We start from the raw sequence: 13,195 nt of genomic DNA, 5'->3' as shown, positions 1-13,195 counted from the left end.
TGTGGGTTCCTTCCAACTCAGGATATTCTACAATTCTTTTGTTTTGGAAGGGCATTGAAAGGGTACTTTGCTGACACCCTGCAGAAGGGACATTAACCACCTTCTTTGGCCCCATAACCCCATTAATTGGTTTATTCATCAATCCCATAACCTGCAACCACTCTAGGGTGTTGCAGTTCACAGGGGAGAGGCTGTGCAAGTCTTGCCTGGGAAGCAGCTGCCTACAATGGAGGTGTTTACCTCCGGCATTCCCAGCTGATTTGCAATCCATCTTTAAATGCAATTCCCATTAATAAGAACCTTTACACCACTGAGGAAAGCTGCTGGTACCATCCTCTACAGGCAGCACCACAGAGGTAGCTGTTAACCAACTCCATGCAGCTGGAATTTCCCTGTACACCTCAGCTTTTAACCAAGAAACTGCCAGAAAGGACACACTTGCAATGAACAGCACCAGTTCTAATTCCAGCTTTTATTTTTTTGCTCAACAGGTTATTATTAAAATAAACTCAAATCCAGGGGGAGAGGACAGCAGCAGTTCCTGCCTAGTGTTTAGAGACACAGGTCTATTTCCAAACCTTTCTGCTTTCAGGTTTCCTTGGAGATCCTGAGTTTTATGCAATCCCCATCACACAGTGTATTTCTAATTTTTTTTAATTACTTCTACAGCGAGATCTGGAATTGGCAGCTTGCCACAAAGCTGAAACCTATTAGTGGCAGAGATGAGTTCCACCAAGCACTGCTGACGTATATTTTGTGTACATTGATGTGGAAGGAGGGAGCTGTTCCTGTCAGATCTGACACAGGGAACAGCCCCTCATGTTTAACCACACCCATCCCACAGGTATCCAGCTCCAGACAGAGGCAGGATTATTTAATTCCCAATTAATCAAGCTGTTGAGGCAGAGGGGTATCCTCTGTTTTGCTAAGTCCTCCAGGGTCAAAAGACAGGGTCACTTCAGACCACAGCAGTGCCCTGCTCAACCCTTTATACTTCCCATCCACTGCCACCTGAACAGAGCAACCAAAACACCTCAGAACTGGTCAAACTCTTTACACTGTTCTGCCACTGTGACAAAAAAAAAAAAAAAACATGGACAGCCACTTTTTCCTTTCTACAGCCACTCAGGGGACCTGGGACCCCCACTGAGCACTTAACTCTGCAGGTCCCTAAGGACCAAACTCAACAGCCTCAAAAAAACCACTGAGACCTTTTAGGACAATGAAGAGCATGGCTGAAGTACCACCTAGCACCCTCCAGGACAGGTCACTCAGTGACTGGGGAAGGGTCCCCATCCCCTGGCAGCACTGCAGGCTGGCACTGAGGGCACCACCATGTAAGTCTCTTGAAGCCACCCAAGGGTCCAAAAGTCCCCTTCATCAAGGGATGCCCCAGGGGACACTGCTCCTTCTGGTACACCCTGGGGTGCAGCCCCTGGCCACGCAGTTTGTTTTGCAGCCACTCAGAGCTGAACTGAATGGTGCAGTCCAGCAGATGCTCCAGATCTGAGGGAGCCAAGAGGGAGCCTGGTGTTAATGGGTGGATCCTGGCCAGGTACAAGATCTCGTTCTTAATGATGTTCCCTGGAAAGGGTCAGAAATATAGGGACAATAAGGATATTTCTAATAAAGGTAACACAGGCTGCTGGCTCCAACCTGTGATTTCTGCCTCAAGGATTGCAGCCAGCAATGCCATTCCCTGTATCAGAGGTGGCATCCAAAGAGTAGACTTAGATCTGGGATTGGGCTGGAAGAGGTTTCTTCCCTCTACCCTTGTTACAGACCTTGAAGATGACCACATGCCCTCAGCTGGACCAACCAGAAGCTGTTAGACTAAAGAAAAAACTGCCCAGACATGCACTTCTGCATCTGTAGACATCCCACCCACACTCCTCCATTTCTCCTTCTGCCACTATTCCCTGGAACTCACCCAGCCCTGAAAAATGTCTTTGGTCTAGGAGGGTGTAGCAGATGGGATCAGGTGCACGGAGGGCACAGAGTGCCCGGCCACGGTGGAATTCCACAGACAGGATGTCAGAAGCAGGATCAGCCCTCGGAGAGGAGCACCAGAGCATCCGGCAGTTGTAGAAAACAAGGAAGCCTCCACTCTCAAAGTGCAGAACCAGCCTGGGAGAAGCCAGGAAGTTGGGAGTCTCTCATCAGAAACATCTCTGACCTACTTGCTGTACTCTGCAGCTGGCCATGGTCTCAAGGCAAGGTGGCCTCTTTCATGATTTCAGACATGACAAATCAGGGAAATGGATGTTAAAAGTAGCACACAAAACTGTGTCTAAAAATACTTGTATAGAAATCAAATCATCCTTCAAAAAATCATAGAATCATAGACTGGTTTGGGTTGGAAGAGAACCCAAAAATCATCTTGGGCCACCCCTCTGCCGTAGGCAGGGATCCCTCCCCTACCCCAGGTTGCTCCAACCCCTGTCCAACCTGGCCTTGGAAACTTCCAGGGATGGGGCAGCCACAGCTTCTCTGGGGAAGCTGTTCCCCCTTGCTCTGTACAATTCCAGTGGGATACAGGACACAAACCATAACCATGTTTTCAATTCACTGCTACCTTCAACAGCATCACTCCAGCCTGTGGTTCCAGCTGAGATGTTTGCTATTTATCCAGGGCTTTTTAAAAAACACATAACTGGGAGAAACTGACACTTTCAGGGCATGATGCAGACTGGCATCCTAAAACTTCACTCTTTAAGATAAAATCTTAGCAGAACTGGTACTGTGATCCCCAGGCCAGCAGGCAACACATCCTACAATTGATTTCACTGGGGATTCTCTGGTTGAACACACCCCAAGTCCACTCATGCCATCTCTTGTGCTTTAGCATATATCCGAGAAAATCAAGGCTAAGAGCATCCCCACACAAATTTAGTTTGGGAGAAAAGAGAAAAGGCAGGGAGAGAGAAGATTCCATGAAATACCTGGGCACAGGGTCCTTCCAGTCCCCCCTTTTATTGGCTCTGTTTGCCCTTGAGAACTCATTTGCCCGGACGCTGCCGAACATGCCAAAGTGGATGCGCAGCCAATTGCCCGGACCCTCTGCTCCATCTGGGGCTTCAGATCTTGAGTGCTGGGGGTCCTGCAGCTCCTCATCCTGGGAATGGGCATGTGGAGCACCAATCTGTCCTTGGCCTCCCTGGGCAGGACAGTGTGCCCCACAAGCAGCCTCTCTTTGCAGCACCATCTCCTCTGCGGTTGGTCGGAAGGGACCTTCAGCTGCCACAAATGCCAGGTACAAGTTCTTCCCATGAACCTGAGAAAAAGAGCTGGGATGTACTGATGATCCATAAAGGATCATAGAATTCTAGAAAGGCTTGGATGGGCTCTTAAGGATGATGTCATTCCACTCCCCTGCCATGGACAGGGATACCTTCCACTAGACCAGGTTGCTCAGTCCTCATCCAACCCGACTTTGAACACATCCAGGGATAAAACCTCTGGCTGTTTCCATACAAGTGACTATTTTCTACAGCATCTATTAGAGGACACATCACCCCACCCTGAACACAGGATTAGTCAGCATCCAAGCCATTCCCATCAGAGCTGGGGTCATCCTTCCAGATTCCTTTCTTTGCCTGCCTGAAGCATAAGGTGTTCAGATGCCACTCAGTTCTGAATCCCTCTCAGGGGCTCCTATCAGGCCCACCAGGACAGACACTCAGTGGTTTGAAGTTTGTTATCACTGCTTCTGATTCACCTTCGAACTTTGTGCTGGGTGCATTTTGTGCTTTTCATTTTGCTCCCCACATTTAATTGGAGGTGAGGCTGCACCAGGGTTTGGCCACTCAGGTCCAAATCATCATCTGGGGTGTGTCAGGCCAGTGAAGTCCCATCAGGACCAACCCAGTGTGAATTCTGACAAGTGCCTGTGATTCCTTTTCCTGGTCTTAAAAATCAAGAGTCAAACACAGTTAGAAGGGAAAAAGGGATTTTACCTTGGTATTTATTTTAAGGATCCTTAGGTGCACTACGCCCAGGTTGAATGCACCTTAATGCACACCACAATGCCCACCCCCAAAAGATCTTATAGGCCTTACTAATTAGCATATCTATCAGAAATTCCCCAGTGAGAGGCTCAAATGAGCCCCCATCCCCAAGGAGCCTTCCCCTGGATGGTTCTATCTCAGTTTACAGAATGTGTTCTGGAGAGGACCTTGGGGTCTGGGCACACTGATCCCTAACTACGAAGCCTCTAAGATGTTGAATGTCCTAGCTTGACAAACAAGTCCAAGAATGTAGGCAAAAAGCACTAAGAGTACAGAAGTTGTAAAAAAGTATAAAAGGGGTGTAAAAGAAAAGGCAAAAAATTATCATGGCATCACCTACAGCACAGATGCCTTAACTCAGCCAGGTGAAACCCTCAGGGAAACATTCACAGATTCTGCACCTTCTGTCACCCAGGTGCAGGGCAATGGTGGCCTCCCCCAGACTTGTCATGGATCTGTAAATTAAACTTTAGCACAGCTCACCTGGGAGTCCTGCAGCCTCAGGGCATTCAGGTCATTCACATTGAGCTTCCGGCTGCTTCCTCCCACCTTGGCCACCACTTGCCCCACAAAAGGGGAGGTCAGCAGCTGGAACTTCCTCACTGATGGGCCTTCTGGCATCTCCAGCAGCTGCTGAGGGATTAGCAGGTCCTTGGCACACTCTGCCCTAGACTTGAAGGGAAGTTGCAACTCAGAAATACACAAAACATTCTCCTAATTTTCCTTCTTATGTCCCTGTGGCAAAGTCTATGAAGATGAATAGGTTTCTTTCAGGACCAGGGAGGTAGGGGAGCTTCCATCCTAGTGGATATATATAATTTATCCAAGCAGAGCCGTGAACAACCTGCTCTCATGGCAGCTTTCACCCCACAAGCAGGAATTTGGCCTGGGAATCTCCCAAAGTCCTTTTTCCTGAAGCAGTGGAAGGTTTCCCTGCCCACATCAGGGGGGGTGGAAGTAGATGGTCTTTAAGGTCCCTTCAACCCATTCCATTCTGTGATTTTATGATTAATGACCCATAACCAGCACAGGCCAGTGACCCATCTTTTCCCTGATACACCGTGGGAAGTGCTGCTCCCATGGAAAGATCAGCCCTGGAATTAGAACATCTCCACCCCTTGCTTTACCCACTGCTTGCCCCACTGACTGCAATGGCACAGAACCAGTTGGGGAGCATTCCTACACTCTGCCAGCAGCATCTGGGAGCAGAAGGCTCCGGATGAGGACGAGATGAAGCAGCACCATCCTGCAGCTCCCTCCAGGAACTCACACCAATACATAAGGAGTTATTTCAGGCATGAAGCCTCCATCACTTGCAGCTCTTCTGAGACTTCTGCTGGCTGTGGGTGTACAAGGAAAGCTCAGTTTGGCTTTCATCCCACAGTGCCAGTTCTCCCTGCAAACTAATCCCAGAGACCAGCACTGACCAGAGGCTCAGCATCAAGCTCCACAGCACTCAGTACAGGGCTCTGAGGCACCTGGCACAGCTGTGAGACAGCTTGATGAAAAAAATCAACAGCAGTCCTGGGGTCCCCCACCAGAAGAGCCATTCCCACCTCATGCCAGCATCTTGGCTTCTCCACTGCCTGGGCTGGCTCAGAGTGACTAAAACCAAAGCCTCCAATGCCACACGCTCCTTCCACAGCAAGGGGACATCCTAGGCATGGCTGTGAGGAGAAGCAGCAGGCATGACAGGATGGCTGTAAAGGCCTTCCTGTGCTGCAGCACAAACCAAATCCCTTTTGGAAGGGCTCAGGAGGAAAACATGTTAGGGAACATTAATTTAATGTCTTATATCAAGGTACAGATGTTAAGTGGTCATCAAAACTAGATTTACCAAGGGTAAAGGACTGAGCTTTAGTCCTCTGCCTTCAAGGGCATGTGATAATTACTCACAGGCCCGCTCCATTTGCACCCGAAAACTTGCATATTATGTTGATAAAGACACAGCTAAAGAGACACTCCTGCTGCCAAAGGCACCAGCAGCAGCTTGGATCCCTGGATGCAGCTGGCCACAGGTCATCCAAGGGGTCTGCCTCAAATTTCCAGCCACTGGCTTCATGTCAGGCAGCACAGACAGAGCTCACATCCCAGGGAAGTTCACCACCTGCAGAGCTCTGACTGCTGCTCCATCGGTTCTCCACAGGCTCACTGTGAGAGACTGGAAGCATTGGGAGCTTCCAGCGCTGGGAGGTGTTAATGCTCACACTGCCCCAGCTGTAGCCTGTGTGACAGTAAAGTAACACTCCTCCTCAAGAAGGAGGACTGACCTGTTTCCCAGGACATTAAAAGAACAGTATTTGCCATCTCTGATCCCCTTGTACCTCCTCATTTCACCTTTTTACTCCAGACTCACTTCAGTCTCATCCAAAACACTCTGCCCTCCAAGGAGGAAGAGGAGGAAAACCATCCCCAGCCCTCTGCAGGGCATGACATCCATCTCTCCATGAGCATGGCCACCTGAGCTGGTGCCTTCTGCAGCTCTGGAGCAGGGAGCCAGGCCTACAGGAGAAATCCTCCCCCTGTATGGGCTCACTCCCAGTCCTTGTGGCTGGACAGCAACCCAGCACCCACAAGGGAACAGAGCAAGAACAGGGCTCATGCAGCTCACCCCAGCTCTGCCTGCAGCCAGGGATTGCAGGAAGGCTCCCCGGGACCTTACACCCCTGGGCAAGGCTCCTGCAGGGCCTTTAAGGCACAGCCCTGACCCTCTGCTTGCACTGGGGTGCAGAGCTCCCCACCTTCTCACATTCAGCCAAGCATCAACTCGCAACCATTGTAAAAAACAGAGCCTTGAGTTCCCACCCCATTCTCACCCACACCTCCCCAGGGCAGTGAAAGCACCCTCAGCATTCCCCCCAAGCCCCACATTCCTGCATCCAGCTCTCATTCACTGCTCTCCCCAGGCCCACCCTGCGCATCCATTTGGGGAGCAGGCTGGGCAGCCTTTCCCCCCCTACTTCATTGCCTCCCTTCTGCTCTGCACAGCCCTTCCTCTGCCCCCAACCACCTCCCACAGCACCTCTACCCACCCTCAAGAAGACCTCCTACAGCCAAACCCCTTCCACCCACCTCCTTTTATAGGGGACAAAGATCCTCCCCCCAAATAGCAGCGGAACTCCCCAGTTGGCTGCTGGGGGAGGAATGGGCGGGTTCCAGGTGCTGGCCTCACTCACCCCACCAGTTATACTGGTCTGTAGGAACGGGTTGGACTGGGAAGGAAGCAGGGCACCCTGGGAGGGTGATTGGGTGCTTAAAGGAGGGCTGTGCTCGGCCACCTCCCCCTCTGTAGGGGCACAGCCCTTGCTGACAACCTGATTTCGGCTTGAGGGTGTTGTCTCTGAGTCCAGCTGGAAGCATTCAGGCTGAACTAAGTAAAACTCGGTGAGAAGACCAAAAAGCTAAGTCATGACGGTTTTTAAGTGCTCCCAAGGGCTTTTCCCCTCTCTGCTGTGTTAGGGGTGTTACCAGTGCTGGGGCTTTTCCGCATTTGTATTAAAATCATAGTCACAGACTGGTTTGGGTTGGAAGGGACCTTAGAGATCATCCAGTTTCACCTCCCTGCCATGGACAGGGACACCTTCTACTATCCCAGGTTGCTTCAAGCCCTGTCCAGCCTGGCTTTGAGTTGCATCACTGCTGGGTCTGTCACCTCTGAGTTTGTCATCCTGTATTGGCCATCCCAAATCCTACATAAAGGAAGGGGCTTTGTAGGCTCTGGGGCTTGGTGACGACATTCAGTCTCCTGCACTGACTCATTGCATGGGAATCCCCAGGTCTAGGCAATTAATTTACCAAAGATTTTAGCTCTCGTTAATTATCATTTATTATATAAGACATTTATGTAGGACAAGGAGTAATGGTACAAGTTGAAAGAGGGGAAATTTAGGTTAGATATTGGGAATAAATTATTAACTTTGAGGGTGAGGAGGCCCTGGCACTGGTTGCCCAGGGTGGCTGTGGCTGCCCCATCCCTGGAAGTGTCAAAGGCGAGGTTGGATAAGGCCTTGAGCAACCTGGCCTAGTGGAAGGTGTGCCTGCCCATGGCAGGGTGTTGAATGAGATGAGCTTTAAAGTCTCTTCCAACCCCTTAACGTTCCATGATTTGTAAAAACATTTCCACCATGAGGGGGGGCAGACACTGGAACAGGAACCCAGAGAGGTGGTGGGATTTCCATCCTTGGGTGTATTCAAAACTTGACTGAACAGGGCTCTGAGAAACCTGATTTTGTCCCTTTTGACTTAAAATTATTCTGTAATTCTTTCTTTGTGAGCTCCCTGGGACAGGACCCACTGCACCATTTCTTCTCCAGGTGCATTTCATATATTTTCAATATTTCATCATTTAGCCCCAGCCCTCTCCAAGAAGCCCATGAGGGTAGACAGAGTCAGGCAGAAACCTTCTGGTTTTATTATCATTGTTTTATTTCCATTAGTTCTAAAGGTGTAGAAGTTACGTGGATTGGTAGCCATACTACTTCATAATAGATATTTTTTTACATCTTTAAATAATTACAGCTTGTTCAGTTGGTTGGTTTCCCTCTCCCCCTTACAAATAAGTGTCTGTTTCCATGAGACCTTCCCAGATGACCTGGGAAGCTTCAAACTTTATATATGGGGAGAAGAAAAAAAAAAAAAAAGGCAAAACAAAACACCACCCTTGACATAGTCACAGCTTCAGTGTTACATTGAGAGTTGTTGATTGGTTTTAAAGCTCCCTTGCAATATTCCTGAGCTCCTCCTGATTGCACTCTCTCCATCCAAGCCCCTAAGATTGCAAGTGATCTGTGGATCTTGTCTGATCAGTTTACAAAGAATAGCTGAAGTGAATCAAGATATTGCACTTCCACAAGGAGCAAAGACATTTAGAAGTGGTTAAATGACCTTTCTTGGCTCCCTGTCCTGGTTCTCATATGCCCATCTCCTTTTGGTGGCCACTGAGCCAGTGACAAGGTGTGGTCTGACACAACCAAACCTCGTGTTGCAAACCCTTCAGCATCCAAATTTTCATGATTAGGGATGATCTTGAGGGGAACAAATCCCACAAATGCGTTTTCATACGTGCTGAGGTGTTTTGCAGGAGTGGGCCCTTCCCTCCTTCTCAGGGAAGGATTAATTCTCGGTCCTGTATTTGTGTAGGACCTGGTATGGATCTTGCTGGGTTCTCCAGCAATAAAAGCAATTATGAAGCTAATAATTACTTTGCCTTAATGGGTCTCTAATAATTGTATCTAATTCATTACCAAAGCAGGTTCTAACTGCCTCCCCCATCACGGGGGAACTTTTTTGTAAGTGGCCCCTCGTGCTAGAAGGAGCTGAGTGTCCTGCAAGTGGTGGCACTTTAATCCTCTTGTCCTGTGAGTATCCCTTTGTCTGTCACTTCTGGAGTTTGCCATCCTGCATTGGCCACTCCAGCCCCTACCTGCAAGACTGGCTCTGAGTGATTCCTGGGCTTGGAGACCACGTTCAGCCTCCCACAATGACTCATTACATGGGAATCCACCAGTCTGAGCAATTACTTTGCCAGTGATTCTTGGAAAAAATCCCAGCATGAGGGTGGTCAAACACTGGAACAGGAAACCAGAGAGGTGATGGGATTTCCATTCTTAGGAATATTCAAAAGTTGCCTGAATAGGGCCCTGGGAAATCTGATCTCATCCCTTCTGATTTGAATTATTCTGTTATTTGATCATTAGAAGCTCTGAAGAAGGGGACCCATCAATTATGGTGTGTTTGTACCCCACCTGAAATGGTGATGCTGCATCTGAGGTCAGTCTCTCACCATCTTGGTGTCAGCATTGGCCTGAAAAAGACGAATTCCCCTGGGCCAACAACAGCTCTACAACAGTTTTGGGTGATTGAAAAGAACCACAGGACCTGGTGTATCCAAACTTCTGGTGCAAAAGCAGGGACAAAAGAGCTAATTTCTACCCCTAAAGAGTTGTCCTCTACCCCTAAAGCTGTCCTCATGGCCCCCAAAGCTTCACCTTTTGAAAGCAGACTTCTTGTTCTGTTAGCAGGGACTTGTAAATGCTCCTCACTCTGTTTCAAGAATTGTTTTTCGGGCTTCGAGGAAGGCTAAAAACCAGTCTATAAATCTCTACCCAGTGGGCATAAGGCAGACTTATGTTCTGCAGGGATTTTTCCCTCTGGCATTACAAGCAGAGCCCTTTCTGGCATCTCTGAGTGGGTTTTAAGGGTGGGAGAAAAATTCCACTGGGGAATTTGGCTTTGAGGGAAGGAGGAGGAACACAGCAACAAGGGAAGGTGGACAGAACCACTGTGAGCCTCCAGATGGAAAGAGAAATGGGAGGTGTTGTTGGTCTGGACTTTAGCTCCTCTCTAGGAGGCTCTACTCCCTCTTGGGCTTTCCAGGGTAGTTGTGGATATCTCAAAAGTTGGCATGAGCCAAGGGGGATTTTGTGGTGCAGGTTGCTGTGTTATGGCCAGGAATTCACAGCCAGATCCCAGGAGAGCTCTACTGCCATTTACAAAGGGATTTACTTGAAGGGAGAGTTTGGGTAAAGATCTTCCTGCCAATGGAGAAACACCTTTGTGTTTTCACCTCAAATTCATATTTTTCAGTGTTATTTCTGGCCTCTTCTCTGAAGCCTAGCAGGTCTGAACAGAATCACAGAATTTTATTTATTCATGTTTCATTAATGTCTTTCCTTCACCTGTAATTAGCACTAATGAGGCTGCATAAACACTGCATTAGCTCTGCAAGACAGAGTGGGAACTGGTGCAGACACCATCCAGCCGTTCCCATGGCATCATTGCCATGGTGTTTTTCTCTAGGGAGTGTGGAGGCTCTATCACCCCTCCAAAACCCTGCAAATCTGAGCTATGGAGAGAACGGGGAATGGGAGAGGGTCCAGGACTCTCCAGTCATGACCAGTCCAGTTGAATCCTTCTCCTTAGAGAAGCTTTTACACCACCAGGAGGGAAAGGCTGAGTTCAGACAAAGACAACACAATGCCATTCTTTTGCCTCAAACCTGTCCATGGCTCTTCTCTTCACCAAGCCATGTGCCTTAGTGTTTGTGTGGAAAAACACTCCTTGTGGGAATGTTGAAAAGTAGGAGACAGAGGGTGGCACATTTGGGAGGGATGCACAATCCCCCTTAGAGATTTTTCACTTGATAGTTCAGTACTCGAGTTCTGGATGTGGGGAGGAAAAGAGAGGAGCTGGGAAGGCAAGAAGGGTCACAGAGCTTGGGAGCAGACAGAAACAAGAATGAAGAATCTTGAGGGATGAGGTCTCCCAGAAATTCTCTGCGTGGACAGGCAAAGCTGTCCTTCCTTGGAAATGTTGATGCAAACGTCATGGGAAGCATCTGGTGAAGCACTTGAACTGCCCAGGGGAGCTGTGGCGTCTGCAGTGCTGGAGTTTGAGTTTGTTGAGCCAGAGACAGAGCAGTCAGGGCTGGATTAGGCAGGACTGATCCCAGCGGGCTCTTAGCATCTCTTCCAGCTCCATTTGCCAGGATTCCCCGGTAGCTGAGAGCCTTATGGGCAAGCAAACAGATGAGTCTTGTTTAATGGAGTTGTGCTTCTCTTGCAGGCAAGCAAGTCTGTGCACATGCTTGGTAAAGAAAACAGCCCCTGCCACCTCCAGTAGGGGCTGAAGCCACTGCTTGTTGCAAAAAGTGAAATCCTAAAGGATTAGATGTGGGAAATGGTCACAAGCCAGCTGTTAGGGGGACAGTGGGCACTCACAGTACAGCCAAAAATAAGTGACAGTCAGATTTCATCAGTGGCATCCAAACCAACATGAAAATAGGCAAAATAATTAAATTATCTGTCTGAAAAGCAATGGCACAGCAGTGTTAGAAGAGCATCTTTCACTTGCTGTGCTCTTGAATTATCTCTAAGCCTGGCTTGTCACTATCCATCAGTGAAGAGCCCAGCCATTTCCTCCAGGATTTGATGACCAGCATGGGTCTCATCTACTTTCTTCCAGAAGGTTCCTTCTTCCAAAATCCCTCTTTGACTTTGGACAGACCTACTCCAGGCTTAGCCAACAACCTTTTGGAAACACAGTCCCACAATTTCGTAGTGATAAATAGGAAAGGAGTTACTATTAAATACGGACATTCATGAGCTTTCCAGACCATCTAGGAAAATGAAGACAATGCTCTACATGTGTGAGCTGAGGAGGAAGGGGGATGTCTCTTTTTTTCTCTGCCCTACATCATATCAAATCCACTAAAGCCACTAAAGAATCTCTAGTGAAGTCTGTTCAGCAAACTGTGCTGGAACTGGCTCTGTTTGGTGGAAGATCACTGAATTTGGCTCATGAGAAGACGGTGGCATTTTCTTCTGTTCAGGAAAAGAATGGGTGGCAACAGAAGAAGTGTCTCTGCTCCACCATTGTCTGAGTCTTAAATGCCAGATATTGTTAAATAAAACTCAAGAACTGTGTCCATCTCTGTGTTTCTGGCTGTTTCGTAGTAAGTGGTGACAATCAGAGAGGCTCATTTAAAGTGGGGAAAAAAGGCTTCAAATCCTTGAGTTACTTTGAGATTTGAGTCTTCTCTGTTCATTTCATGAGAGCTCCCCTACACCTCAGATAAGTTCTCTGTACCTCTCTGGTGGAACATCTCACAAGGGGAGAGAAGGCAGGAGAGCAGGGGAGGTGGGAGACAACAATGACTTGATGATTACGTGGCATCTTCTTCATCTCTCGAGCGGATCAGCCTGGAGTTCATAGGGAAAGGGCCAGGTTATGCAGTTATGATGTCCCCGTGGTTCTCAGCCAGCACCAGGCTGTTCCAGGAGTCCTGTTTGGAGCTGGTTTGGGGAGACTGGCTCATGGCTGACTGGTAAGCCTGCGGGGAAAGCTTCAGAGCTGAGATCGCAGGGTGGATGGATGATCCATGTCCAGACATGGCAGAGACTGAGAATGCCTATGGAAAAAGGAGAATGCTGTGAAAAAAGCTTCAAACCTTAGAGGACCGTGTGAATCCCTTTTGTGTGAGCTGGTGCTGTTGTAAAAATGTGTCTGGATTTGGTGCAGGGCTGGAGATTGCAGCCGACGTGGGATACTTTGGGCAGGTTCTTTCCTGCTCTCTGCTTTTCCTTCTAATTCTAGAAACACAATGATTTGGGTTTGAAGAGACCTTAAAGATCATCTTGTTCCAACTCCCTGCCATGGGCAGGGACACCTTCCACTGCCCCAGGCTGCTC

At 48.6% G+C, this 13,195-nt stretch overlaps 2 protein-coding genes across 3 annotated transcripts in view; both read right to left on the bottom strand.

Moving 5' to 3' along the window:
• Nucleotides 1-524: 524 nt before the first annotated feature.
• Nucleotides 525-4,679, bottom strand: NEIL2 (nei like DNA glycosylase 2). The gene is made up of 4 exons (XM_042032799.1): nucleotides 4,491-4,679; nucleotides 2,943-3,274; nucleotides 1,931-2,127; nucleotides 525-1,584 (listed from the first exon to the last, which is right to left on the bottom strand). Exons 1-4 carry the CDS (start codon nucleotides 4,626-4,628, stop codon nucleotides 1,268-1,270), a joined length of 984 nt encoding a protein of 327 aa, XP_041888733.1. The 5' UTR covers nucleotides 4,629-4,679; the 3' UTR covers nucleotides 525-1,267.
• A 3,732-nt stretch (nucleotides 4,680-8,411) lies between these two features.
• GATA4 (GATA binding protein 4) overlaps nucleotides 8,412-13,195 on the bottom strand; it is a 28,538-nt gene continuing 23,754 nt past the window's right edge. For both annotated transcript variants that reach the window (XM_042032849.1, XM_042032850.1), the window contains exon 6: nucleotides 8,412-12,915. In XM_042032849.1, coding sequence (XP_041888783.1) covers nucleotides 12,733-12,915 — 183 coding nt within the window. In that variant the 3' untranslated portion in view covers nucleotides 8,412-12,732. The remainder of the gene's footprint in view (nucleotides 12,916-13,195) is intronic.

Source organism: Corvus kubaryi, unplaced genomic scaffold, assembly GCF_017639235.1.
Source record: "Corvus kubaryi isolate FWS band 111438036 unplaced genomic scaffold, C.kubaryi_AGA036_p1.0 37354, whole genome shotgun sequence".
In the NCBI taxonomy this organism is placed as follows: domain Eukaryota; kingdom Metazoa; phylum Chordata; class Aves; order Passeriformes; family Corvidae; genus Corvus; species Corvus kubaryi.
This window is presented reverse-complemented; position numbering and strand designations above follow the sequence as displayed.

Bases quoted from the DNA above. Each gene is read 5' to 3' on its own strand.
- NEIL2 (XM_042032799.1), bottom strand. From the start codon at position 4,628: ATGCCAGAAGGCCCATCAGTGAGGAAGTTCCAGCTGCTGACCTCCCCT. The intron at 2,128-2,942 runs GTATTTCATGGA...GGCTTCTCCCAG, and splicing joins TGGAAGGACCCTGTGCCCAG to GCTGGTTCTGCACTTTGAGA. The intron at 1,585-1,930 runs GTGAGTTCCAGG...GACCCTTTCCAG, and splicing joins AAGACATTTTTCAGGGCTGG to GGAACATCATTAAGAACGAG.